The sequence below is a fragment of the Acanthochromis polyacanthus genome, chromosome 8 (genome assembly GCF_021347895.1).
Source record: "Acanthochromis polyacanthus isolate Apoly-LR-REF ecotype Palm Island chromosome 8, KAUST_Apoly_ChrSc, whole genome shotgun sequence".
NCBI classification, from domain to species: domain Eukaryota; kingdom Metazoa; phylum Chordata; class Actinopteri; family Pomacentridae; genus Acanthochromis; species Acanthochromis polyacanthus.
In genome coordinates this window covers 40162109-40189116 of record NC_067120.1, presented here as the reverse complement: position 1 = coordinate 40189116, position 27008 = coordinate 40162109, and the positions used below count along the sequence as shown (strand labels likewise).

Genomic DNA, 27008 nt, shown 5'->3' with positions numbered 1-27008 from the left:
TATATAAATAAATAATAATAAATTCATCTTAAGAAATAAATAGATTACATTTACAATTAAATCTTTTGATCTCAAAACATTTTCTATGTATCCAGGCATTTACATTTATATATGTAATGGCTGAACCAACATGGCCTCTGGAGCTAAATATTATAACCAAAATTGCAGGCTACATTTGTAGGAAGCCTTTTTCAGTGTTTTTTTTTTCAGATCGAATCAATAGCACATATTTTGACATTGACAATAAAGTAAACCACATGAAAATCGGTTGAGAAATGAGCAAATTATGATTTATTTTCAATGTACATGCATTGCTTATAATGGGAACTTTGCCCCCTCCAAGATGGCCGCCACGTAGGCACATTGATTAGCCGGCTGCTACAGCGCGCTGGACTATCATATCTATGGATCTGAACACCGTCCTGCTTCAATCTCTTCATCTCGCCCCTGCATCGATTCAGCTGGTCCCCATGTCCATCACAGCAAAACAATCATTGCCAACTACATCACATTGACACCTGTCTAACCCAATCACAACAGAAAGCAACTTGTGGCGTTCAGGGTCAACACAGAATGTTGGAATTTTTGAGATTATGCGAAAACAGCAAACAGACAGCACTGAATATACAAATCAATGACAATAACAGAATACCAGGGCACCACATTCAGATGCATCACGCTGATCTGAATGAACACCAGAGTTGAACAATGTGGAAAATCATCACATAACAGATGTTTTGTGGGTTCTTCCTTTGGCCTCACTAGGAAATGTGAGCTGGTAGTTTTGGAGGAATCCTGCTGAAAAGAACAGCAGTGATCTCACAGGCCTGCTGTGTGGAGAGGAGGAGCAACACTGAGCAGGAGATCCAGTAACATGAGAACAAGGAGGAAACATTCCAGCTGTGGGGTAGTTCAGACTCAGCTGGAGGAAGAAACCTGATTGTGGAGGCAGGTGAGAGTCTCAATCCCTGAGTCAGTTTTCTCTCTGAGGACTTTCTTCAGAGTTCACTTCTGTGGACAAAGAACCTGAATGAAGACAAAGCTGAACTTGTGTGTTACTTTGACTTTTATTATTTCCTGAGCTCTCAGTCAGTGTTTCTGGTTTTCCTCTCAGACTGACTGAAGTCCACAAGATGAGTGATTCTGAGGAGGAGGAGGAGTTTCCATCCTCCAGCCGTCTGTCCATGAAGAGTGACTGGTCCAAAGGAGAACCTCCATGTTTCAGTGAAGAACCTGAACCCTCAGACACAAAGTAAGAAAACATCTACAAACCTTTATTCCTTATTTAGTTCTTAGATCTCAGTAACTAAAAGTCTGTTGATGCAGCAGAGAACCAGGTCCAGAAGAAGGAAACTCTGTTGGAGTTCTCCTTGATAAACTGGGATCTGAAAATATTTCCAACACTTTGTTTGACAGTTTTCCAACATAAATGAAGAGTTTGACGTGTCAGAGATCAACTGCAGACGTTTGAATCTGTTGTCAAAGGTGGAATACGACGAGTCAGGAAACAGAATATTCAGTAGTGAAGTTTGTAAAAGCAGTAAAGAGAATGAGTGAAGGACTTCATGTGGTGGTCAGATGGATCCTGCAGTGAGATGTGATGTTTGCTGTGGTCACAATAATGAAGGAACAGACAGTTCTCCTTGTTAAAATCCACCTGAACTGAAGGAAACTCTTAGTTTGGACAAGAAGAGCAGACACATCAGCAGGGGTTTGGTTCAGTCCACATTTATTTATGGTTTTAGTGAATTTCTTTCAGTTCATTTTCAACTGAGGTTCCCAAAATGACTCTGATATCAGAGACTCTATCAGTGACTCATGTGATGAGAAACATGTTTGTGTTTGCAGAGTTCAGAAGCACAGACAGAGATCAGAGTTTCCATCCTCCAGCCGTCTGTCCATGAAGAGTGACTGGTCCAACATTCATCCTCCAGACTTCAGTAAAGAACCTGAACCCTCAGACACAAAGTAAGAAAACTGCCTCTAACTTATTCATGTGTTTCCTTTATGATTCCATCTGTCAGTTTTATGTTGTTGATTTTAATCAGTAGATTAAAATGAACTTTGAAAATGTTTTTGTGACACAATTAGAAATCCTTTGTTCTGTTTTCGTCTCAGAATTGATCAGTGATTGATGAACAAACATGTGTTTCAGCAGACAGAGATCAGAGTTTCCATCCTCCAGCCGTCTGTCCATGAAGAGCGACTGGTCCAACATTCATCCTCCAGACTTCAGTAAAGAACCTGAACCCTCAGACACAAAGTAAGAAAGTGTTCCTGCTGTAAAGTGATCTGATGGAAGATGAAGGTTTTAGGATGAAGGAAGATGCTCTGCTGAAACAGTCAGTGGTCAGAATGCAGAACTCTTGTGAGTGGAGTTCATAATAAAAGGAAGCAGCTTTTTATTAGCGGCTGAACTCAGACAGAACAGTAGCCTCACTTTTACTGTTCTCTTCTGCTCTGTGGAGTCACATGTGCATGTTTTTCTCCAGATGATGTGAGATGTGATGAATAAATGTGTTGACAGAGTGATGAAGAGGAGGGGAGTTTGTGTGGAGGAGCAGCCGTCCTGCTGTGCTCAGTGTCAGGACGTCCTGAAGGATCCAGTCTCTAGCAGCTGTGGACACTGGTTCTGCAGACAGTGCATCAGCTCATACTGGGACCAGTCTGCTCCATCAGGACACTCCTCCTGTCCCCAGTGTGGAGAAAGATCCAGAAGCAGCAGCTGTGGACAAAGTAAGACTGAACATCTGCTGGTGGACTGATGTGTGGAAACTGAGCTTGTTGTTGTGTTGTCCAGACATGAAAGATGTTTGTGTTTGCTGAGTCTGATTGTTTGTCTGGTCTGTGAGCAGGTGTTGGTCTGCAGGAGGTTCTGCAGGAACATAAGATGAGTCTGAGGAGGAGATGTGAACATGTGACTGAAGGAAGTGATGAAGCAGGAGGTGGAACCCTCCTCAACAGGATCTACACTGAGCTCTACATCACAGAGGGACACAGTGGAGAGGCTGATGTCCAACATGAGGTGGAGCAGCTGGAGACAGCTTCCAAGAAGAGCCTCCATGACACTCCCATCAGGTGCCAGGACATCTTTAAAGCCTTACCTGAGCAGCAGAGAGCCATCAGAGTGGTCCTGACCAACGGCGTGGCCGGCGTGGGAAAAACCTTCTCAGTGCTGAAGTTCACTCTGGACTGGGCAGAGGGCGGAGAAAACCAAGACGTCAGTGTGGTGGTGGTGCTTCCGTTCAGGGAGCTGAACTTGATCAGAGATGAGCAGCACAGTCTTCTCACGCTGCTCCATGTTTTCCATCCAACATTACAGAAGGTGACGGCAGAGCAGCTGGCTGTCTGTAAACTTTTGTTCATCTTTGACGGTCTGGATGAAAGCAGACTTTCACTGGATTTCACCAACAAGAAGGTTGTGTCTGACGTCAGCCAGAAGTCATCGCTGGACGTTCTGCTGGTCAACCTCATGGAGGGGAATCTGCTTCCCTCGGCTCTGGTCTGGATCACTTCCCGCCCTGCGGCAGCCAATCAGATCCCTCCTAAATATGTGGACAGGTTAACAGAAGTACGAGGCTTCACCGACGTCCAGAAGGAGGAGTACTTCAGGAGGAGGATCAGTGATGAAGAGCGCTCCAGCACAATCATCTCCCACATGAAGACATCCAGGAACCTCCACATCATGTGTCGACTCCCAGTGTTCTGCTGGATCACTGCTGCAGTTCTGGAGCACATGCTGACCACAGAGCAGAGAGGACAGCTGCCCAAGACCATGACTGACATGTTCTCACACTTCCTGCTGGTTCAGACACAGAGGAAGAAGAACAAATACCATGAGGGACCTGAGACGAGTCCACAGGAGCTGACGGAGTCTGACAGGGAAGTTCTTCTGAAGCTGGGGAGGCTGGCCTTTGAACATCTGGAGAAAGGAAACATCATGTTCTACCAAGAAGACCTGGAGCAGTGTGGTCTGGATGTGACAGAGGCCTCGGTGTTGTCAGGAGTTTGTACCCAGATCTTCAGGAGAGAGTGTGAGATGTTCCAGAAACCAGTCTACTGCTTTGTTCATCTGAGCATTCAGGAGTTTCTGGCTGCAGTCTACATGTTCCACTGTTACACCAACAAGAAGACTGAGGTTCTGGAGAAGTTCCTGGGAGAAGAACAGAAAGATCTTTATGTTGATGATGATGAACTTTATGGTGATGATGAGGAGGAGGAGGACGACGATGATGATGATAATGTTGACACAGACATCTCATCCCTGGATGTTTTCCTGGACAAAGTCATGAAGAAATCCCTCAGAAGTAGAAATGGTCACCTGGACCTGTTTGTTCGCTTCCTTCATGGCCTCTATCTGGAGTCCAACCAGAGAGTCTTAGGAGGTCTGCTGGGTCAGACAGAGAACCGTCCAGAAATGATCCAGAGAGTCATCAACAACCTTCCTGACACAACCATTTATGGAATTTCTCCAGACAGATGCATCAACATCTTCCACTGTCTGATGGAGATGAAGGATCTCTCAGTACATCAGGAGATCCAAGAGTTCCTGCAGTCAGAGAACAGATTAGAGAAGAAACTCTCTGAGATCCAGTGCTCAGCTCTGGCCTACATGCTGCAGCTGTCAGAGGAGGTTTTGGAGGAGTTGGACCTTGACAAGTACAACACATCAGATGAGGGAAAACGGAGACTGATTCCAGCTGTGAGGAACTGCAGAAAGTTTCGGTGAGTCCAGATGTGATGAACATGATCAGTCAGAGTAGATCAGGAGTTCAGTTCTTCAGATGTTCTCACTAGAACATCTCATTCTTCTTCATGTTCCACTTGTTTATTTCAAACATCATGTCAGCTGTGTTTCGTCTCAGATGTTCTTCAGCTGCTTCAAATGCTGTGATTCTAATAATTGTTCCACCAGACAGTTTGTTCTTCTGAGGTTCTTCAGTTGGCTGATGGAGGAAACATGCAGATCTGCTGAAACACATGAAGAACTGTAGAGGTTATTTATGTAGAAGCATTTTACAGTTTTCAGTGAAGCAGTGAAGTTATTATCACATGAGGAGCTTCTGAAATCTTTTTTCATCTTCTGGCCTCTGTTACAGGTATCAGATCGGACACCCGTAAACAGATAAGGTTCCTGTAAAAACAGGATGAAAAGATGAGACGTGCAACAGTGCTTCTGTCCTGTTTAGCCTCGCTCAGCAGAGTGTTTAATACTCATTATGACAAATCAAATCATTCTTTTCCATTACATTCTACATTTGATTCGTTGATGTTCAACATTACTTCACTCACAATCACAAATCAAAGATACTGACACACTGACCAACAAGTCCTCAAATTCATACGACCGCATAGGTCGTTTGCACTGGAATACGACCTATGTGGTCGTATGAACGTTTGCGCCCCTACGGGGAAAACGAACGCATTACGGGATTTAATTCGCGAAACGGCTTTTCCATCGCAAAATGGCTTTTTTCTCACTTTTGCAACACAGGTTTAGGGTTATGGTTAAGGCTACAGTTAGGGATAGGGACAGGGATAGTGTTTGTTTAAAGTTTGTTCATGGTGACGTTTCAGCTGACACACCGGAGTGTCGATATTTACTCAACCGCTAGAGGTCGGAAACGTCAAAACGTAACATGCGGTCGTAATATGGGCGTGTACAGACGACCTATGTGGTCATTTTTCTTTTGAGGACAGGCTGCACTGACCAGCCTAAACTGCATCAACAGAGATATCAGTACTTAAAATACTGCATTTTTCAGCCATTCAGTTCTCAAACTGAGTCAAAAGTTAGCTTTAGTTTCAATACTAATTAAAATAAAACATTTTTACAAATGTACACAGTTCAGGATCTTAAATTAATCCCTTTTAACCTCACTGATAAGTGAAACATACACAAAGAAATCATTACGAGTGAGCTAAAATAAAGCATGAGCTGAAGAACGACAGCCATTATGAACAAGATGACATGGTCATCAATATCCCCTGCCACATGTGATGTGTATGAGTCTATATCCAAAATAGTGATAAAGGGCCATAACTCTGTTAAATATTATTGCACAGGTCTCATTTTCGAACTTGATCAAGGTGTCCATGGTGTGAAGCTACACACTAAATTGTTAGCTGTAAAATTAAACGCTCACTCACATCCTGTGCATCTCCTGGGGGCTAAGCCCCCCCTGTCCTGAAAACCTAGTGCCGCCCCTGCAGCAGTTTACAGCTTGTCAGCTGCAGTCTCGTTCTGTCGCTAATTACGGGCTAACCGTGAATGGTAGCTCAAAAGTAACCGGATGGTGAGTGGCAGAATGAGTCACGGAAGAGGTCGGTATGTTTAATGTTGCTGTAGAGTGAAAAATGACCGAGAAACGGCAGTTTTAAAATCGCTGTGTGTGAAGCAGCACAAGGCCTAAATTTGCATTGAGCCTTATGGAGGGCGATTCAGATTCCCACGTCAATTAAGGGCTGGCGCGTGACGTAACAATGTGCCAGGTGAACAATGTCGGACTCATATGAATGTAGAGAGTCTTGACTAGAGTCTGTGAAAGGATTGTCCTTGTAGTATGTACCGTTTGGCCAGGATGGCGATTTAAGTAAAAAAAAAAACGGACAGATTTTGTCCCTCTCCACACTCTACCTAGCACCAGAGGAGCACATGCTCTAACATGGGATTTTTTGCTCAACCTCGGGATTTTTGGAGGCTCCTGTATGGAAAACCATAAATCTCACCATCACAATATGTACACGACTGAAAAGAAGAGAGTTGGGGCTTTTTTTTTTTTTTTTTTTTTTTTTTTTTTGAGACTAAATGAAGTCTGTCGGTGAAAGTATGGCGAAGCAGTAGCGTTTGGAAAACAGTGCATGACATGGTCATCAAGATCCCCTGCCACATGTGATGTGTATGAGTCTATATCCAAAATAGTGATAAAGGGCCATAACTCTGTTAAATATTATCGCACAGGTCTCATTTTCGAACTTGATCAAGGTGTCCATGGTGTGAAGCTACACACTAAATTTCGTAATCCTAGCTGTAATAGTTTCCGAGAAAAGCTGTCCCCTTCATCTCCGACGGACGGACGGACGCACGGACGGACGGAGGCCAAACCTTCAGTGAGTGACCTTCAGAGTTCAGTGGCATTTCTGTACATATTCAAACCATACTAACCTGTAAAAACAGGATAAAAAGATGAGACGTGCAACAGTGCTTCTGTCCTGTTCAGTCTCGCTCAGCAGAGTGAGGAAGCCCGTAGCAAGAGAGTCCGTAGCGAGAAGCACGTCGCATTGCCTCCTGCTGGCCAAACTGAGGTATCCAGCAAAAACTCCACTGAATTAAAACAGTTGTCACATTTATACATCCACAGTCCCAAGGACTAAGGTTATTGTTTCTTTTTCCTCACGGGAAATATTTCCACAGTTTTAAAACAAACAAACAAACACAAAACGTGACGACATATTTTGTGTCCTTCACACCTCCATCTGCAGATGAAAGCAAAGAAAGATTCAAAGTGTGCAGGTGTGAGAGAGGCTGATGGGAATTCAGTTTGATGTCAAACAGTCAGAGAAGATGAGCTGAAGCACTGATGTGAAGAAGTAAATGTCCAACAGGACCAGTCCAGATGTTCTGCTATCAAATGCATGAAGGAAACATAAAGTGTCCTCTTTCATAACAACGTGTTTTATCATTTTTGTCTCATTACAGACTTTCAGAATGTGGACTCTCAGAGTTTCACTGTAAAGTCGTGGCCTCAGCTCTGAAGTCCAACCCCTCCCATCTGATAGAACTGGACCTGAGTAGAAACATCCTGGAGGATTCATCTGTCAAGCATCTTTGTGATGGACTGCAGAGTCCAAACTGTAAACTGGAGACTCTCAGGTCAGTTCACTGTTGATGGTTTATCAATATATTCAGTTTAAATCCTTGACTGAAGTTTGAAGTTTTTGTTGATAAATTCAGAGAATTTTCCTGAAAACAGTGTGAAGATGTTTGAGATTGTTGAAGTGTGAATAAATGCCCTGATCAGCTGACTGCAGAGTTCCAGATGGAGGACAGAATCCACAGTCCTGCTGTGTGTCTGAATGTAAAGCTGATGTGAAAGTGATGTGAGGCTTCAGCAGTGTGACTTCCACACATCCAGTCAGTATGTTTGTGTTTCCACAGTGTTTGTGCTGAGCTGCAGTGGAGCCTCAGGAAGTCAAAGAGGAGTTTAGTTGTCAACAGTGTGGAAGTTGATTAGTGAGAGTCAGAAGCTGAAGCTTGATGTTAGTGTGAGCTGAGCTGATGAAGTGATTCCTTCCAGTGGAGTTGTGTTAGGAAGAGAGCAGTGGACAGTCAGTGTGGACAGCAGGAATCAGAATCCCTCTGTAATGTACAGATGACATGTGACTGTTGTTGAAGACACACTGGAAGATGTGAAGGAGACAAAGCTAGCAAGCTGATTTCCACAGAAGAAGAAGAAGAAGGTGATGGAATAAATGAAAGAATGAAGAGATTTGATGTTGATCCTTTGATGAGAGAGTGGACTGAGGTCAGCAGATGTTACTGATGTGTGGACATGAATAGGTGGATGAATGTTGTGCTGACATGTGGATGATGTGTGTAGAAGGCTGACATGATGATGATCCACAATAAGAGAAGGACAAAGTCACTGTGCTGCTTTTAGAGAAAAGCTGATTGATGAGGACAAAGTAATGTTGATCTGCACATTCAGAACCTGAACACATCTGATGGATCATCAATGATTTTATACACATCTTTGATTTTTTTTTTTTTTTTTTTTTTATTCAGATTGAGGAGCTGCAGTTTGTCAGAGATCAGCTGTGATTCTCTGGTCTCAGCTCTGAAGTCCAACCCCTCCCATCTGGAACATCTGGACCTGAGTGGAAACGACCTGAAGGATTCAGGAGTGAAACATCTGAGTGGTTTTGTGGAGAGTCCAGACTGCATCCTGAAGACTCTGAGGTCAGACATCATGTTTTCAGTGATTCAAAGTTCTCATCTTTGGCTGAATGTTTCTTTTTTCTCATCAGTTTTAATGACTGCTGTGAATCATCCACAGAGTTTTTCTTTTTAAATGTAGCAGGGAGTCATAAAGTCTAGACTCAGTCCAGAGTCAAAGCTAAAGTGTCCTTAAAGTTCTCTGTGCTGAGCTGATAGAAGTCAGTGAGTAGAAGAACTCTCCTCACCTGTCAGCACCTGTTGTGTGTCACATCACTGCAACACTTTAACTGGAAGCTCACCAGTGGCACAAACTCTCTCCTTCATCCTTTCCAGCATTTGGAGCTGTGAGATGACTGAAGTAAAGACAGTGGCTTTATCTGCTGCTCAACCTTTAGATGCTTTTCGCCTTTCTGTCCTGGAAGCAAATGTATTTGTCCTCTGTGGTCCAGCAGCTTCTCCTCTGGTAGAATAAATGAACAGATCTCATTGATGAAGCTGCATGTATGAAAAGAAGATTTGAAGGAGATTTAAGGTTGACTTGATGGATAGAAATCCAGATTTCTTCAGCTCTGAACTGATGATGAAACTCTGGATGATTTCAAGCAGGAACTTTGTCTCTTCAACTCACATCTTTGATTCTTTATTCAGATTGGAGGACTGCAGTTTGTCAGAGATCAGCTGTGATTCTCTGTTCTCAGCTCTGAAGTCCAACCCCTCCCATCTGAAACATCTGGACCTGAGTGGGAACAACCTGAAGGATTCAGGAGTGAAACATCTGAGTGGTTTTGTGGAGAGTCCAGACTGCATCCTGAAGACTCTGAGGTCAGACATCATGTTTTCTTTGTGCTCTGAGATGAATGTGATGGAAAGTTGTGGTGACTCTAAACTGCAGCCATCAGGCTGATGTTCTACTGATCCACACTGAGGATCTTCATGGGAACGTCTGTTTTCTTCTTCTCTGCTTTAGTCCTTTGACTGTGGCAGAGAAATGTTGAGCTTCACATTTCAAAGCTGAATAAAAGCAGAAAAATCCTCCAGTGAATAATTGACTGTGAAACTCTGACACACGTGATCTTCAGCTCAGATCTGACCTCATGTTTTTCTACACTTCAGACTGAAACCAGGCAGCAACTCAGGATTATTTTCTGCTTTATTTTCCTGTCAGTGATGTAAATAAAGTCTAAAAGGTAGAAACAGGGAAACTGTTGATCCCACTTTGTCAGAGTTGAAGGTGACGTCTTCAAATGTCTGGTTTTGTTCCAGCAACAGTCCAAAAGCACAAATATTGAGTTTAATGTGACAGAAAGCAGAAAGTGTTGACAGTGGACAGACTGGAACCAGTTTGGTGTTTTACTGGATCAGTGACTCCAACCATGATGGAAATGTTTCTGATGTTTTGTCCATGGACTCATCAAATAGTGGACTGATAGTTTGAGCTGTAATTGAAGCAGTTTTTCATCCTGAGAGACAGAAACTAATATTCAGCATCTGCTGGTTCAACACTTGGATGAAGCCATGTGATGTTCAGAAAGTGAAATGTTGAAATCCAAGATGCAGCCGTTTGATTTATCTGCTGATGAAAGGTGAAGCTGATCCATCAGTTGTTGAATGAGCAGAAAATCCAGCAGCAGAAGTTGTGAGAGTTGATGAAGAGTTGAAGTCATTTATCAGGAGCAACGGGAAGATTTTCTGCTGGAGTTTCTGCTGATTTTCTTCTTTTCTCTGGTTGGAGTCATTAGAAAGTGAAGATGTTTGTGTTTGAGAAAAGAGTTTGAAGACGTCACCTGGTCCTCTGAAAACTGTGATGGACACTTTCCACCATCAATGACAGATGGATGAAGAATGAAATGATGTGAATGTAGAGTCCTGATTGAAAGGTCTCCATGGTTCCAGAACATGAAGATCTTTTAGAGTCTGGAGCCTCATTTTGTCCACGTTTCCTTCTTGTGTGACTGTGAGCAGAAAGTGAAATAAATGTGCGAGTGTTTTTCCTTGTGTTTGTTGCTCAGCATGAGTTTTTGTGGATGGAGCCACTGGTGGAGGTGCAGAGTTTCAGAGCTGAAGTCACTCCGTCTTTATTGAAGCAGCAGCATGTTGTCATTAATATGAATGAGAGCTCTTCTTCACTGCTTCTGTTGGACTGTTTGAAGCTGCATCCTGTTGGCTTCAGCTGCTTGGAGTTTCCATTTTCTAAACTTTGACCTTCTGAAGCTTCTTCAGCTCTGAACTGATGATGAAACTCTGATTGATTTCAAGCAGGAACTTTGTCTCCTCAACTCACATCTGTTATTCTTTATTCAGATTGGAAGGCTGCAGTTTGTCAGAGATCAGCTGTGATTCTCTGGTCTCAGCTCTGAAGTTCAACCCCTCCCATCTGGAACATCTGGATCTGAGTGGAAACTACAACATTCAGGATTCAGGAGTGAAACATCTGAGTGGTTTTGTGGAGAGTCCAGACTGCATCCTGAAGACTCTGAGGTCAGACATCATGTTTTCAGTGATTCAAAGTTCTCATCTTTGGCTGAATGTTTCTTTTTTCTCATCAGTTTTAATGACTGCTGTGAATCATCCACAGAGTTTTCCTTTTTAAATGTAGCAGGGAGTCATAAAGTCTAGACTCAGTCAAGAGTCAAAGCTAAAGTGTCCTTAAAGTTCTCTGTGCTGAGCTGATAGAAGTCAGTGAGTAGAAGAACTCTCCTCACCTGTCAGCACCTGTTGTGTGTCACATCACTGCAACACTTTAACTGGAAGCTCACCAGTGGCACAAACTCTCTCCTTCATCCTTTCCAGCATTTGGAGCTGTGAGATGACTGAAGTAAAGACAGTGGCTTTATCTGCTGCTCCACCTTTAGATGCTTTTCACCTTTCTGTCCTGGAAGCAAATGTATTTGTCCTCTGTGGTCCAGCAGCTTCTCCTCTGGTAGAATAAATGAACAGATCTCATTGATGAAGCTGCACGTATGAAAAGAAGATTTGAAGGAGATTTAAGGTTGACTTGATGGATAGAAATCCAGATTTCTTCAGCTCTGAACTGATGATGAAACTCTGGATGATTTCCAGCAGGAACTTTGTTTCCTCAACTCACATCTTTGATTCTTTATTCAGATTGGAGCACTGCTGGTTGTCAGAGATCACCTGTGATTCTCTGGTCTCAGCTCTGAAGTCCAACCCCTCCCATCTGGAACATCTGGACCTGAGCTACAACGACCTGCCGGTTTCAGGAGTGAAACATCTGAGTGGTTTTTTGGAGAGTCCAGACTGCATCCTGAAGACTCTGAAGTCAGTTCACTGACTGTCTGTTACTGTTGTCGATCTGATGTGTTTAATGACAACTGAAGCTCATTTCTGTTCAACAGAACTTCCATCCATGAAGCTGTAAGTCTGCTCTGGTTCATGTTTTTTTTTTTTTTTCCCCTCAATTCAGTTTGTCATGACAAAAGTGGAGTGTTTGTAGCAGAAAATGTTGTTTGTTGTTAAAGTGAATGAATGTTTGTAATTTTTTGCTGAAGATGTTGCAATTGTCAAAGGCTCAAGAACTGAGATGGCAGACAGAAGGTTCAAGAAAAAGGTTTACTGTACAGAATACAAAACAAAACAAAAAAACTACAACTGTGACTGGAAAACTACAACCAGAGCCAGGGTATTCTCAGAACTCAAGGAGACTCCTATTGACATGGAGGAAAAACTACAGAAACTGTTACCAACTCATGTTAGGTACCACCTAAGCAAGAAAGATTTACACCAATACTTGGACATCAAAAAAACGAACAAACTCTGAACTAGAACACTCGAGAAAACAAAACCGATTCGAAAGTAAACATCAGCAACTAGGCATGAACTGTGACATCAGAAAACTCAAAAACTCAGACCCATAATTCCTGAACTAGAAACAAGGAAGCTACGAGAACAAATGGCATGGTTGCGTTACATTACTAGGACTACTGGATGCTCAGACTGGGCTTAGCAGTGACTGAAAGGGAATGGCTGTCCTTGATGAAGCGGGAGTCCAGATGGTGTGAAGAACCCAAGGTGTTGAACGGAGGAGCTGCAGCACCAGGTTGGACATGGGGGAATGCCACAGGGGGAAATCCGCACAGGTGAGTTGATCCAGGTGGTGAATGCAACAGCTGGAGGATCGTCACAGAAGAGAACTGCAGTCGAACACTGAGACAACCAGGAGAAACGAAGCAGGAGGACCGGGTGCTAGAATAGAGGAGAGACAGCCAGGATTAACAGAGGTAAGAAAAGACATAAATTTTTAAGGCTGGAGTGAACATGCAGGAGCTGTTTACTGGCTTCTATCACAATCCACCACTGAGAGGTGAGTGGCGTTAGGTTATATTGTGAGGTTTGATTGGCTACATTCCACCCGCTCCTGCACCAGCTGGTGATTATTGCAGATAGGAGACACCTGTCGCTGCAGCTCCCAACCACACACACCTGAGGAGGGGAGGGGAGGGAGAGAGCACTATCTGGGCCCCGCAGAGGCAGGAATGACAGAAGAGTCACATCTGGATCCGGAAGATCCTCTGAACTCAGATCAGTTTGAAGAGACAAAGTTTAGGGAGTGAAGTCTAAATATTTCTTTGGTTTGTGTTGAGTTTTATTTGACTGATCCTGTTGATGATGCAGCATGTTACTGATGTGTGGACATGAATAGGTGGATGAATGTTGTGCTGACATGTGGATGATGTGTGTAGAAGGCTGACATGATGATGATCCACAATAAGAGAAGGACAAAGTCACTGTGCTGCTTTTAGAGAAAAGCTGATTGATGAGGACAAAGTAATGTTGATCTGAACATTCAGAACCTGAACACATCTGATGGATCATCAATGATTTTATACACATCTTTGATTCTTTATTCAGATTGGAGAAATGCAGTTTGTCAGAGATCAGCTGTGATTCTCTGGTCTCAGCTCTGAAGTCCAACCCCTCCCATCTGGAACATCTGGATCTGAGCTGGAACGACCTGAAGGATTCAGGAGTGAAACATCTGAGTGGTTTTGTGGAGAGTCCAGACTGCATCCTGCAGACTCTGAGGTCAGACATCATGTTTTCAGTGATTCAAAGTTCTCATCTTTGGCTGAATGTTTCTTTTTTCTCATCAGTTTTAATGACTGCTGTGAATCATCCACAGAGTTTTTCTTTTTAAATGTAGCAGGGAGTCATAAAGTCTAGACTCAGTCCAGAGTCAAAGCTAAAGTGTCCTTAAAGTTCTCTGTGCTGAGCTGATAGAAGTCAGTGAGTAGAAGAACTCTCCTCACCTGTCAGCACCTGTTGTGTGTCACATCACTGCAACACTTTAACTGGAAGCTCACCAGTGGCACAAACTCTCTCCTTCATCCTTCCCAGCATTTGGAGCTGTGAGATGACTGAAGTAAAGACAGTGGCTTTATCTGCTGCTCCACCTTTAGATGCTTTTCACCTTTCTGTCCTGGAAGCAAATGTATTTGTCCTCTGTGGTCCAGCAGCTTCTCCTCTGGTAGAATAAATGAACAGATCTCATTGATGAAGCTGCACGTATGAAAAGAAGATTTGAAGGAGATTTAAGGTTGACTTGATGGATAGAAATCCAGATTTCTTCAGCTCTGAACTGATGATGAAACTCTGAATGATTTCAAGCAGGAACTTTGTCTCCTCAACTCACATCTTTTATTCTTTATTCAGATTGGAGAACTGCAGTTTGTCAGAGATCAGCTGTGATTCTCTGGTCTCAGCTCTGAAGTCCAACCCCTCCCATCTGGAACATCTGGATCTGAGCAAGAACAACCTGCAGGAATCATCAGTGAAACATCTGTTGGATCTTGTGGAGAGTCCAGACTGCATCCTGAAGACTCTGAGGTCAGTAGAAGGTTCCATCAGTCTCTGCTGCTTCCAGCAGTTTTCTACTAAACACAGTCAGTATCAAAGCAAAGATCCAGTGTCTCCTGTAAACCTGCAGCTTCTCAGTGAAGCTGTGAGAGCAGAATGGAGACAGAAACACAGAGACGGCAGTCAGCCAATCAGAGGAGCCACAAGCTTGTTGTCATGGTGTGTTTGATGGATGTGAAGCCGACTGTTGTTGATGTGTTGAGGAAATAAAGCTGATTCCAGCTGACAGCCTTCCAGGGGCCTATTTCACGAAGCAGGTTTTACAAACTCTGAGTTTCTTCCACAACTCTGAGTTGATCTACTCTGAGATAGAAAACTGAGTTTTCGGTTTCACAACAGCTGATATGAGTTGGTTTAATCAACTCGGAGTAGTTTGACCCGGAGTTACGCGCGTGCACCGCAAGTCTGAAAAGACAGCATCAATGGAACCCCAATTCGACGAGTCACCATGGAAACGGGGAAGCGAAAGGCTGCGTTTTTGAACTGGAAATTTTTAACGCGCTCATATGGCGAGTTTGAACATGTTTTTAGAAAGAAGTGCAACACCGCTGCAGCTGCAAAAGAGAGAGAGACGGCGTGGAGAACACTGCTGCCCGGATCAATGCGTAAGTTTAAATGTAGTCCTTTGTAATCGTAATAATATTACAGGGAATAACTGTCTGAATGGCAGCCTAGTAAGTTATTTCATTTAGGGGAAATCCTGATGGGGCAGCAGCTTAAGATGAAATATAAAAACATTGTTCAAACAGGTCAGACCTCGGCATTATCTCATGGAGGTACTTCATGTTGATCATGTTTTACATTGTAAAGTAGCCTAAATATTAAGTGATTGTTTGACTGTGCAGTTGTTTTATCCACACATAGCCTAAATGTCTGCATCCATATCATGTCCTGTTAAATAATTAAGACTATTTAAACTAACACAGACTTCTGCTCAGCCAACAGAAAGAAAGCAGATGCCTGTAAAACGGTGGAATAAAATGTCATGGATGCATATATATATATATATATATATACACACACCTTGTAATTGTAAGTAGGCAATACTCCAAAGGTTTAAGTTTACTGAAACATGTCACTGATCTAGGATGAAGAGGATGAAACTGTGTCTGCTGCCTTTACAGAGGGGGATCCAGAAAGGCATACAGAGGTATGTTACTGATAGTTTTCTTCTCATTCACATTTTGGGTGGAATATAGAGTGTGACATTTAGCCTACACTGAAGTGTTGCACATTCTCATCCTTTTTAACAGAGCATGGCTGGACAGCAGCAGGATGGTTCCTCAGCTTCCACTGCACAGACTGACACAGTGAGATGAATGTTCAGGAAACACCAGAGCTTCATTCTGTGGAATTCATGTGCAACTGTATAATTTAATGTCCTCTATGTATTCCCAGTTATCAGTAAAACAGATTTACAAACTGCATTTGCTGAGAAAAATCCAAAAACAGATTAGGAGGGCAGATCTGGAAATTGAAAGACTGGAGCACAAGTTAGAGGTGGTGATGGTCACAGGTGAATTATGTTAACTACTGGAACATGAACTGAACTATCTTTTATTTGTAGGAAATAAAGAAGAGCAAATGAAATGTGTATCATGTCTTTATTTGCTGTGGTGGTGATGATGGAGACTTAAACTCTAAAGTGATTATTGCATACGGTGTCTCTGACTGCTCTGCTGTCCTGGATAGCTGCAGGTGGATGGGCTCATCATCTGGGTCTTCAGTTTGTAGGGCAGGGTGTTGCTCTCCTCTAATAGTAATATTATGAAGAACAACACATGCCACAGTAATATCACAGGCCCTCTCAGGGGTCACCCTGAGGAGACGTAGGCTCTGGAAACGGGCTTTCAGCAGGCCTATGGTCATCTCCACCCGGGCTCTGGTCCTGCAGTGAGTCCGGTTGAAGTTCTGTTGGGGGCCTGGTTCAGGGTCAGGGTATGAGGTCATCAGCCTGGGTTGGCATGGTAACCCCTGTCACCCAGCAGAAGGCCATCAAACTCTCCTGTAATGTATAGTGGATACATCAGAGTATATTAAAGGAGGGAGACAAGAGAATTCTATTGTGAAAATCTTTATGCTGCTGACCACGCTGCAGTCTGTTGCTCAGGTTAGACTCTCCATAAATCCTGGAGTCATGAACAGACCCAGACCACGTGGCCTCCACATTAGAAATGATGCATGCAGCATCACATATGATCTGGACAGTGCAGAGAATGACAGATGTTGAACTATGATGCAGTCTTTAACATTTAGAAACAGTAGTCAGTCTACCTGTAGCCTACCTGCACATTTATGCTGTGAATGGACTTCCTGTTCATGATATGAGGGAGCTGTGATGGGGATGTGTGTGCATCTATGCAGCCAATCACACTGGGAAATCCTAAAAGAAATTAAAATGACTAATCCCAGTCTGAGGCTGCAGCACAATGTCATTAACAGAATATGATTTAAAATGAAAATAACAGATCTCTACATCATTCACCTGCAATCCCATGCACAATGAGTAAAAGTCGTTTCAGAGCCAGGAAAACTTTTCTGACTGTCCTCCATACAGTTGCCTTACTCTGCATCTCTGACATCATATAAAAACTTTCATTTGCAAAGAACCGCAGCGCAACACACAATATCTGCTGGATGTGAGAGCATGACTGGTTGGTAATGTAAATGTAAGGACGGATTAGGTTGTTTATGTAGATTATGGACTTGAAACGATTACGAAACGGTACCGCTCAAACCGATAATTGTCCGGAAATGCGAGAACATTTATGCTCGGTCTGATAACAATCTACCGACGAATATTTAATTATCTGTGCAGTAATGCTGCTCCTTTATCCACTGGATCGTTAATAAAAGCTGTTCTACGCCAAAACTCGCTCGCTTACTGACTGAATGAATGAGGAAATGAAACAGCGTGTGGCTGAAAGAGGGCGGAGACAGAGAGGAACTGGAGGTTTTCTCAGATAAATCTGCTGGTGACCAGGTTAGAGTCATAGAGTCTGTTACTGCGGTATCTGACCGAGAGTTTAAGTTACCCCTCTTTGTGAAACAGGCTAGAGTTACCCCGCATTCCCTGGTTAGAGTTACCTCGCTTCGTGAAACGGAAAACTCAGAGTTTGCCTCATTTCAGGGTTAACAAACTCAGAGTTTTCACTAAACCTGCTTCGTGAAATAGGCCCCAGATGTGCAGAGACAGTGGTCCTCCTTCTTTAAAGTGCACTTTCCTTTCCTTTCAATTGTACAATAATGTACTTGTACAAACATCAATGTGTTCTTTTACAATGCTTTCCTATTTAATGACACATTTTTGCTGTTTTTAGATCAGTAAAAACATAGATATTGTAGGGATATGTGCTATTATTTGAAGGGGAAATGATTTATATGAAGGATTATAAAATGGTAAATATTTGAACTGTTATTTCACTGAAATTTAATCTTTTGTTCAATTACAGATAATTAGTAGTGTGAATGTAAAATTAAACAACAGGCCAAAAGTTTAAATAAAATCAACGGGGAAAAAGACTGATTTCTTCAAATATTAATTTGCTCTTTTCTAATGTTTGACCATAAATGACTGTTTAGCTTTACTTCAATCTGCTAAAAATCTCTTTATTTTAGATATTTCCTGTTTGACTCTCAGTATTTTTGCAGGTTTTGAAGCTTCCAGAAGCATTTGAACATATTTAGTGTCCCTTTGCTGCCAGACTCTGAGTTTTTCTAGAGCAGATGAGATGTTGATGGACACTCAGAGACTGTTGGTTTAAATGGAGCAGCAGTAAATCCATGAGTGAAGAGTTTGTGCAGTAATGAAGCTTGATGACTGTCAGCAGTTTGTTTCCACTGTGGACTGCAGTGAAATGTGCAGAGAAACACACCTGATGCTGACAGTGTGTGCATGTGTGTGAGCTTGGAGCTCAGTGTGTTCACTCCAACACGTTAACATGAAGCTGCTGCTCTGAACACGTCTGAAGTCCTGATGAGCTGCTCATCAAACTCATTCATCTCCTCTGCTCTTTATTCTTCTCTCTGCAGGTGGAAGAAGCGCTGATCAGGACGGTGTTTGTGGTGAGAGGATGAAGTGTGTCCTGATGATCCAGAGGTTAAAGCAGCAGCTGGTGTGCAGAGACTCTGACTGGACCGTGTTACTGGGAGGTGGACTGGGAACCAGTGTAAAGTGTGTTGTTCTCACTGTATAGTTTAGTGTTGCAGCTCCACACTGAATGATGGAGAAGTGCAGTTAATGTTGACATGATCTGTTGGAGGTTGATGTCAGGTTGCAGAGTGTGCAGGAAGTTTCAGGATGTTTGTGTCGGTGCAGGATTCTATTTCAGTTGACTTTCTATTTCCAGCTGCAGTCAAAGTTGTTGATCTTCTCTACCTGCAGCACATTGAGCTGATGAGAACAAAGTGTCCTGGAAACATGTCAGCTGAAGCCTTGGAGCCCAGAGAGAGTTTAATGAAACACATTTTACTGGGTTTTTAAAAATATGAATATTGAGCTGAGCTCCTGTAAAATCTGGGCTCAAAGCTAACATTAGTTTCTGAGTTCAAAGTCCTTAAAGAAGGTGGTCATGAGGATTTGATGTGTGGTTTTCTTCATACCAGTCTGTGGATGGATGTCTGAAATAATGACAAATAATGCAGTCCTGAAGTTTAACCTTCTCATTGATGTGAACATCTGGTCTTCAATGGTTCAACCTGCTGTGATAGAATAATACAAAGCAGTTCTATGAAGGTGGAAGTTTGGTCCAAACATCTCAATGTTTCTGTTCTGATTCTCCACCAACCATGTGGATGGATAGACCTCTAGTATCTGATATGTTTAAAAAATAAAAGCCTTTAAATGAGCCATAACTCAGTGTAGTTTGTTCAGATTACCCCAGATGTTGGATCCACGTTGCAGAGGTCTGGAGAGGACGTCTGGAAGAGGATGAAGAGCTGAAACATGCTCTCTGTCCTTCACTCAGGCTCCATCTTTTTGGTTCATGTCGGAGTCATTTTCCTTTGCTCACAACAACAGATTTTAAGCATCCAGCCGTCACACTTCCAACAACCAACTTCCAGACTTCCAGCTATCAGCCTCGACACTTCATTACTGTAGTGTTACCTGTAGTATCTGTTATTTACTGCAGTATTCCACCTGTAATATTTATCATTTACTGCAGTGTTTTCCTTGTAGCATCTATACCAATCCAGATAGATAGATAGATACTTTATTAGTCCCGAGGGAAATTCAAGAATCAATCCAATCCATCTCTCTCCAACCAGACGGGGTTCCTCTCCTCGTTTGTCTTCTGAAGTGGGATCATCTTTGTCCCACTTTCAGAACACTAAACCTGGTTTCATCCTCAGCTGAAGCAAAATCCCATTTCATTAAAATGCACTGAGTCCACAGGAGATCCAGACGTTGGCCAGAACGGCCATGTTTGTCCAACCACTGATGCAACAATCAGTAAGAGTCCAGTGCAGGCGTCCTGCTAGTTGTAAAGCTCGTTAATCATCCCATCGTCAGTTCAAGTTTCATGTGATTTAATCATGTTCAGCTCTACAGTCCAAAAGTCTGATTCCATGCAGCAGGTCAGTGGGGCTGAGTATCTGATCTGTAGATGGACGAGTTCTTCACACAGACAGCATGTAGAAAAAAACACAACCACAAATACAAAACCAAACACTACAACACAATTAGCTTCATGACTTCAATAAACAGAAACAAGAAGCTCAACGGTCAGAAGAGCAGAAAACTCTGAAATGAAAAAAGAGAAACTGATGGCAGTTGTTCAAAATGAATTGATTAGAAATGTCTGATGAGCATCACGGTCATCAGGAGGAAAAGCAGCGACACATTTAATATCGTCTGCTGGAACTCAGTGGAGTCTGTAGTTCTGATCAGTCATCCAGATGTTGAACGGCAGCGATGCTCCACAGTCACACATTTTAATGGTTCTCTGCTGTATTCAGGTCACATTTTACAGAGTTTATCAGTGAATGGAGGAAACAGTCAGCTGGTTGGTTGATAATGAGTGTGTCAGTCCACTGAGAGCTGCTAGAAACCAGAGGAAGAAATGTTTCAAGTCTGCTGTGGTTCTTGTCTTTGACCAGCAGATATGAGGAGAGTTTGTTGAAGACATGAAGTTCTCACAGCTCTGCTCCCTCTGCTGATGGAGTGAGAGGAAGAAGAGCAGAAAAGAGCTGAACATTACAGAGCAAACGGTGAGCTGAGCTTTGGACTGAGGCAGGGCTGCAGAGGACCATAAGATCAGATAACAGCTTCAAGGACATTTTTTATTGCAGTAGATTGAGCTGCAATAAAGTCAAAGTGCAGGAAAGATGGAGCTAAAAGCAGTAAAATTCCTCCCTACATGTTAAAGTGATGTGAAGCTGAAGGAGGAAACAAAGCTGACAAACAGAGCTGCAGTCCAGAAGAATCTCACTTCAACTGTTGTTCCTCAACCAGCGACTCAGATTGAGGTGAGTCCAGCTGACAGGACGTCTGATAGTTTGTTAGTGGATTCAATCCAAAGAGGCAGAAAGCAGCAAATCCCACGTTTCCTCCTTTCTAACTGCCACAGAACAGAGCTGACTGGGTGTGCTTTCTGCTTTCACTGCTTTTCCTTGAATTTTAAAGCTAAAATAAATCACCTGCTCTGTTTGTTTCTGGTTTCCACCGAGAAACCATCAAAGTGAACTCCTAAACTTTGGAACTGTGGATTTTTCACGTTTCTTTTTCCACTTGGTGTGGACAGACAGACAGCAGAAATGAAATGGAAAAAAGTCCAAATAATGCTTCCAGAATAGAATGATGCTTGTAGAAAAGTGTGACTTTCTCCAAACTCAGGATCTACAGCAGGACTCTGTTCAGAAAGCAGGTTTCTGGTGAAAACTCTGAGAAGAAGGAAACTGAGTTTTCTGATCCTCCAATAGTTTGTGTCTGCAGAGTCGGAGGCTGCACTTCTTGGGCCACACGTTCAGAGACTTATTTCTAGACAGCGCCCCCTACTGCCATGGATGATCACTGAAATGAACAAGTTGTGCTTTTAAAGGAGGATTTCACTCCATAATGAGAATTTAAAAGCTTTATTCAATGAGTATTCCTCAGAAAACACTACTTCATGTCCGGGTACCTGTAATTTTAAAGCTTTATTCCACCCAAATAGTATTTTTAACTAAAAAGTTCATATTTAAAAGGTTTGTTCCACCTGAAATACTACTAATTACAACAATAATAATGAAATACTACTAATTACAACAATAATAATGAGTTTGTTGATGAGGCACCAGTTCCTGTTTCCTACCAATGAGTCCACATCAACATTTAGTGACTGTTTGTGGTGAGATAGCTGAACTTTAGTCCCATAAAGACGGTGAACAGCTCTGGATGTCTCACTGCATCACAGCTTTGGTTCACTCTGCAGAGCTCCAGTTCACTGATCACACCTGACAGAGTTTGATCCTAATCCGTGAAAACATGCTGATCAGCTGACAGCGTTGTTCTTTCAGTGTTGGAACAACAACTGCAGCAGCAACGTGTCTCTGATCAGTCTGAGCTAGCTGCTGTTAGCCGTTAGCTCCACTGAATCCACTGTGGATCAGAACACAGGAGGTCTGGTTTGTGTTGGGCTCAACTGGTTTTGGTCCTGAGGTCTCCTGGTGCTGTTGTGTTGTTTTGTGTGTTCAGTGAACACAATCTGACACAATCTGTGTGTCAGACATGATGTTGTGTTGTGGTTGTTGTGTTCACATCATATAATGTCATATTTTCCTCATCAGGACACGTTGGGCTGTTTTCTCTTCATCGTTCTTCTGTCCAGATGTTGTTTGGTTCCAGCAGGATTCAGGTTTTCTCCAAAGATCTTCCATCAGCCAACATGGTCGTCTGTCTCTGTGTGAATATTGATTCAGATCCATGTGACAGATTATTGATCCGCTTTCTGATTCAGCTGTAGAGTTTTAAATCTAGACTTTCCTGCCCCATAATCAGCAGCTCATCTGTATCTTTTCTCAGTTGATCTTCACTCTGTGTTGGTCAGCAGAGGACCTGTTCCTGTAAACTCCAGTGATCAGTGTCCTGCAGCAGAAATCTTCAGAGACATTTAGTCTCCAGCAGCAGCTGTGTTGATCTCTATGAATGTTGCTGATGGAGCTCTGAGGATGTGGTTGGAGATACAGGGAGTCCAGATGTAGGTGCCATGTGCTGAGATGTTGTTGGTTGTGTCTGTATTGGCATCAGCTGTTAGTTTGACACCTTTCACTGTGTCATGGGGGTGTGGTCAAGGAGCAGTGGTTTCAGTGACTGAATGGATGGCATTATATTCACCTGTTCACTGTGGCGGCTGCATGGAGAGGAGTTTTATGTTGACCGCTAATCTAACTGCAAACTGAGCATGTTGAACATCTTGCCTTATTTTAATCATTTGTTCGACGTTGGAAATAAGTAGGGACAGTTGGAAACACAGAAATGGCTTTGTGATTTTCCGCCAAGATGGCGGCGGGGGTAGCTGTGCGTGCTGGAGTAGCTGGAAGCCTCCGAATTAAGACTGAGATTTATGTTTATAAAGCCACTGATGGCAGGGTAATAGTTGAAGATGAACTGATGAATTTCATCACTGTTAAAATGAGAACATTGCCCAGTGACGAAATCGTGTTGTTGGTGACTAATAACTTTTCCTCTGAATAGATTTTAGAGTCTAAGCGTTTGCTATGTGAAACGTGTCAAATTTCAGTGCGGTGCGTTAAGCACAAGGGGCCACAGAAAGATAAGAACAACGTGAAAGATTGTATCAGGGTGCTGAATGAGTACGGTGACAACATTCCCAGATTTGTTTCTTACAATCTGGATGGACTTCCACCTGTTGGATTTGAGCATGGGACGCATCTGCGCTACTCAGCAGAATTCAACAGCTAAGCCAAGAAGTATCTAGTCTGAGAATGACTATGGAAACCCAGACGGGTGAAAACGTGAGCCTGAGGACGGTCGCAGCGGATTTGGAGCTACGCCTGGCGGCTTTGGAGAGGCAGCGTGTACCGCCAGTGCAAACTTCCGAAGACGCACGACATGCTTGGGGAGAGATGGCTCCAATGCCAACTACGGACGCGGAGGGCTTAACAGCACAGAGTGGCTCGTCACTGGGAGAGACAACTCATGGACACGGTGCTTCCAGGACCTCCGCTCCCCAATCACCGGCGTGGAGTACTGTACTAAAGAGAGGAAGACCCTCTCGACCATCCGTGGGGATGCAGCCTAATTCTGCCCCACAGAGTCATCCTAAAAGGGAGCAGCGGAGGAAAATCGGAGTAATTGGCACCGGGACTACAAGCAATATCCCAGTGATCAAAACGAAACTGGTGAGTGTATTTGCCACGAGGTTCTCTCCTGAACTAAATGCTGAAACCCTGTGTGCTTATTTGACTGAGAAACTGGGCAAGCCGGTGACGTGAAAAAATAGTCAACCGGTAAACGTTTTGGTTCATTTCAAATAACAGCAGAGTGCAGTGAAGTAGATGAACTGTACAACGCGCAACTTTGGCCAGAAGGGACTTATGTTCGCCGTTATTACGGGGCTCACTAACCGAGAGCTACTACTAGCCTATCCCAAGGGGGGGGGGCCGAAATCAGCTCTCTACCTGGCGATACGCTTAAGGCTGGGGCTATTGAGGCAGTCTGCGAGGCGAGCACTCGTAGTTAACAACAGAAACTATGAACATTACTATCGGGTCATATAATGTGCGTGGATTGCGCGTTGGGCAGGAGGATAGCGACAAAGCTCGCCGCCTTGTTGTAAACAAACTATTGGAAACCTGCGACATACTGTGTGTGCAGGAGACTTTTCTAGCTAAGTAGGATTTGGAAAAGCTGAACTCTATACACGGTGACTTCTATGGAGCAGGGGAATCTACCACTGACTGTAATACCAGGATACTCTGTGGCAGAATTTCTGGAGGGGTTGCTGTGCTATGGCACAAAAAAATATGACCAGCTGATTCAAGTGGTCAGGCTGAATGTTGACTGGGCTATAGGACTTGAGCTTTGCTGTGGAGATAAGAAGTTTACTATACTAAATATATATACACCATATGAATGCTATGAAAATGAATTTGAGTACCTCAATAGATTGGCCTACATTATGGCCTTCATACAAGATAACACGTCTAGCAGTATCCTCATCATGGGAGATCTAAACGCTGATATCTCAGACCAAGGGTCTCTGTTTGCGAAACATCTAAAGCATTTTTGCTCAGACAATAGCCTATGCCTTTCCAGTGAAATACTTCTGCCAAAGGACAGTTACACATATTAGTGAGGCGTGGCACACCACGTCTTGGTTAGATCACTGCATATGTACTAGTGACGCTCACAATTCCATTATGTCCTTCAAAATTAATTATGAATTTGCTATCTGTGATCATGTGCCCTTCTCACTGTCCATAAATATGTGCAGTGTACCATCTCTTGTGCCAATGAGCAATAATTGTGACACACTTGGTGGGAAAATTAAGTGGTCCTCACTAACACAAGAGGACATTTATATTTATACAACTAAAACTGAGACTATGTTGAGTCAGATAGAGTTGCCAAAAAGTGCAGTAGTCTGTAATGACTTTAACTGTAATAATATGAACCATAAGGCTGAATTGTGCTCATTGTATAAGAAGATTGTTGATTCTCTCCTTGCTTCGAGCCAGCCTGTGAATAAGGCTAAGCTGTTCAAAGCTAAGCCAGGTTGGCATGAGTATGCTGAAGAGATTCATGCTGAGGCTAGATGAGCCTTCAAGGCCTGGGTTGAAGCAGGACGGCTTAAAAACGGACATTTATTTGAATATATGAAGAAAGCAAAATCAAAATTTAAATATGTCTTACAGTACATGAAGAGAAATGAGAATACTATAACAACTGAAACAACAGCTGCTGTATAACTCTCCTCTGAATGCTCCAATCTGCCTCTAACTTTACATGTTTAATCACAATTCAATCCTGATCACATCCATAGACCAACATACACTCTCAGTCCCAGCGCCACCTGTTGAATGGACAACAAAATGCTGTGTAACTAGCCTGTACATGTTCCAATCAGCCTTAACCTTTACATGACTGATCAGAGTCCAACCCTGATCACATCCACTGTTTGAAATACACTCTCAGTTGCAGCGCCACCTGGTGGATGGCAAGGAAGTGCTCTATAACTAGTCTGAACATGTTCCAATATGGCTGAAATTTTACATGGGTGATCAGAGGCCAACCCTCATCACATCCACAGGTCGAAATATACACTCCGTCACAGTGCCACCTGCTGGATGGACAGGAAATGCTGTACAAATAGTCTGAAGATGGTCTAATCTGCATGAAATTTTCCATAAGTGATCAGACTCCAGTCCAGATGCCATTAATAGACCAACATACACTATCAGTCACAGCACCACCTGGTCGGCATGCGTGGATTTGCCGACCAGCAAGGATGCGAGGACCCGTCCATCGCTGCTTGCAGCTTTAATTTTATTTGCTATTTTGGGCCACAAAGACGTTCACACACACATGTAGCACCGGTATCACACCACTAACTGCGCCACTGGACCAGTTCTAGGCTCTAAGGAGTGGGGAGCAAGAATAATTACACCAGAGACCGTTGCTTTAAGTAGAAAAGGCCGGCAATTTACTGAATGTAAAACAGAAATACAAAACACAGTACACAAAACCAAAAATACCCTGCAGGTTCCCAATAACAAGGTAAATGGGGGGGGGGGGGGGGGGGGGGGGGGGGAAGTATTTCACTCTTCCTTTTTGTTCTTTAGTTCACCTAGTTTATTTTAGTAAAGCTAATCTAATTTAATTAGATCCGTCTCTTTTTCCTAGGTTGTACCTATTTTAGAATTCCTATTTTTCTTCCTGAGTTAACTCTTTTCCTTTCTTTTACAGGCAAGAAAATACCTTCAAAACCCAAGTAAATCAAAGTGGACCACAGTTATTCAAATCACATTCAAAAATATAAACATGAAAATAAAAGTATGACACTTTAAATTTAAGTTCAAGTCCAATGTGAGTTCAAGTGCTCAGTTCAATGAAAAGTTTCAGTTCGACTCAGTCCAAAAAATAATAGTTCAATCAGTTCTCAGTTCAGTTCAAACTAGTTCCTGATACTCCTACCACTCTGGCAGTGAGTTACCACACGCAGAGGATTTCCTCAATGATGCGATGGAGAAGATG

The 27008-nt window shown here is 42.9% G+C and overlaps 1 protein-coding gene and 2 long non-coding RNA genes across 53 annotated transcripts in view; 1 reads left to right on the top strand and 2 right to left on the bottom strand.

The window, feature by feature from the left end:
* The window catches only part of LOC127535257 (NACHT, LRR and PYD domains-containing protein 12-like), a 76166-nt gene that overhangs the window by 2050 nt on the left and 47108 nt on the right, over nucleotides 1–27008 (top strand). For 14 of the 50 annotated variants that reach the window (XM_051952696.1, XM_051952692.1, XM_051952676.1 and 11 more), the window contains exons 2-13: nucleotides 766–952; nucleotides 1115–1252; nucleotides 1849–1968; nucleotides 2156–2263; nucleotides 2528–2736; nucleotides 2856–4725; nucleotides 7700–7873; nucleotides 8786–8959; nucleotides 9587–9760; nucleotides 11240–11416; nucleotides 13808–13981; nucleotides 14609–14782. In XM_051952696.1, the coding sequence (XP_051808656.1) occupies nucleotides 1134–1252; nucleotides 1849–1968; nucleotides 2156–2263; nucleotides 2528–2736; nucleotides 2856–4725; nucleotides 7700–7873; nucleotides 8786–8959; nucleotides 9587–9760; nucleotides 11240–11416; nucleotides 13808–13981; nucleotides 14609–14782 (3473 nt within the window). In that variant the 5' untranslated portion in view covers nucleotides 766–952; nucleotides 1115–1133. Of the gene's footprint in view, nucleotides 1–765; nucleotides 953–1114; nucleotides 1253–1848; nucleotides 1969–2155; nucleotides 2264–2527; nucleotides 2737–2855; nucleotides 4726–7699; nucleotides 7874–8785; nucleotides 8960–9586; nucleotides 9761–11239; nucleotides 11417–12043; nucleotides 12218–13807; nucleotides 14283–14608; nucleotides 14783–18844; nucleotides 19660–27008 lie in introns of those variants that run through there. The other 36 variants (XM_051952719.1, XM_051952713.1, XM_051952707.1 and 33 more) reach the window with 15 other exon arrangements.
* Nucleotides 8966–14688, bottom strand: LOC127535260 (uncharacterized). 2 transcript variants are annotated; one of them, XR_007944096.1, is made up of 3 exons: nucleotides 14589–14688; nucleotides 14350–14455; nucleotides 8966–9327 (listed from the first exon to the last, which is right to left on the bottom strand). It is a non-coding gene; the product is annotated as an uncharacterized LOC127535260 (long non-coding RNA). The 2 variants fall into 2 exon arrangements; XR_007944095.1 differs by lacking the exon at nucleotides 14350–14455 and adding an exon at nucleotides 11785–11890 and having other exon boundaries at nucleotides 14589–14686.
* LOC127535261 (uncharacterized) lies at nucleotides 16400–17776 on the bottom strand. The gene is made up of 2 exons (XR_007944097.1): nucleotides 16901–17776; nucleotides 16400–16817 (listed from the first exon to the last, which is right to left on the bottom strand). It is a non-coding gene; the product is annotated as an uncharacterized LOC127535261 (long non-coding RNA).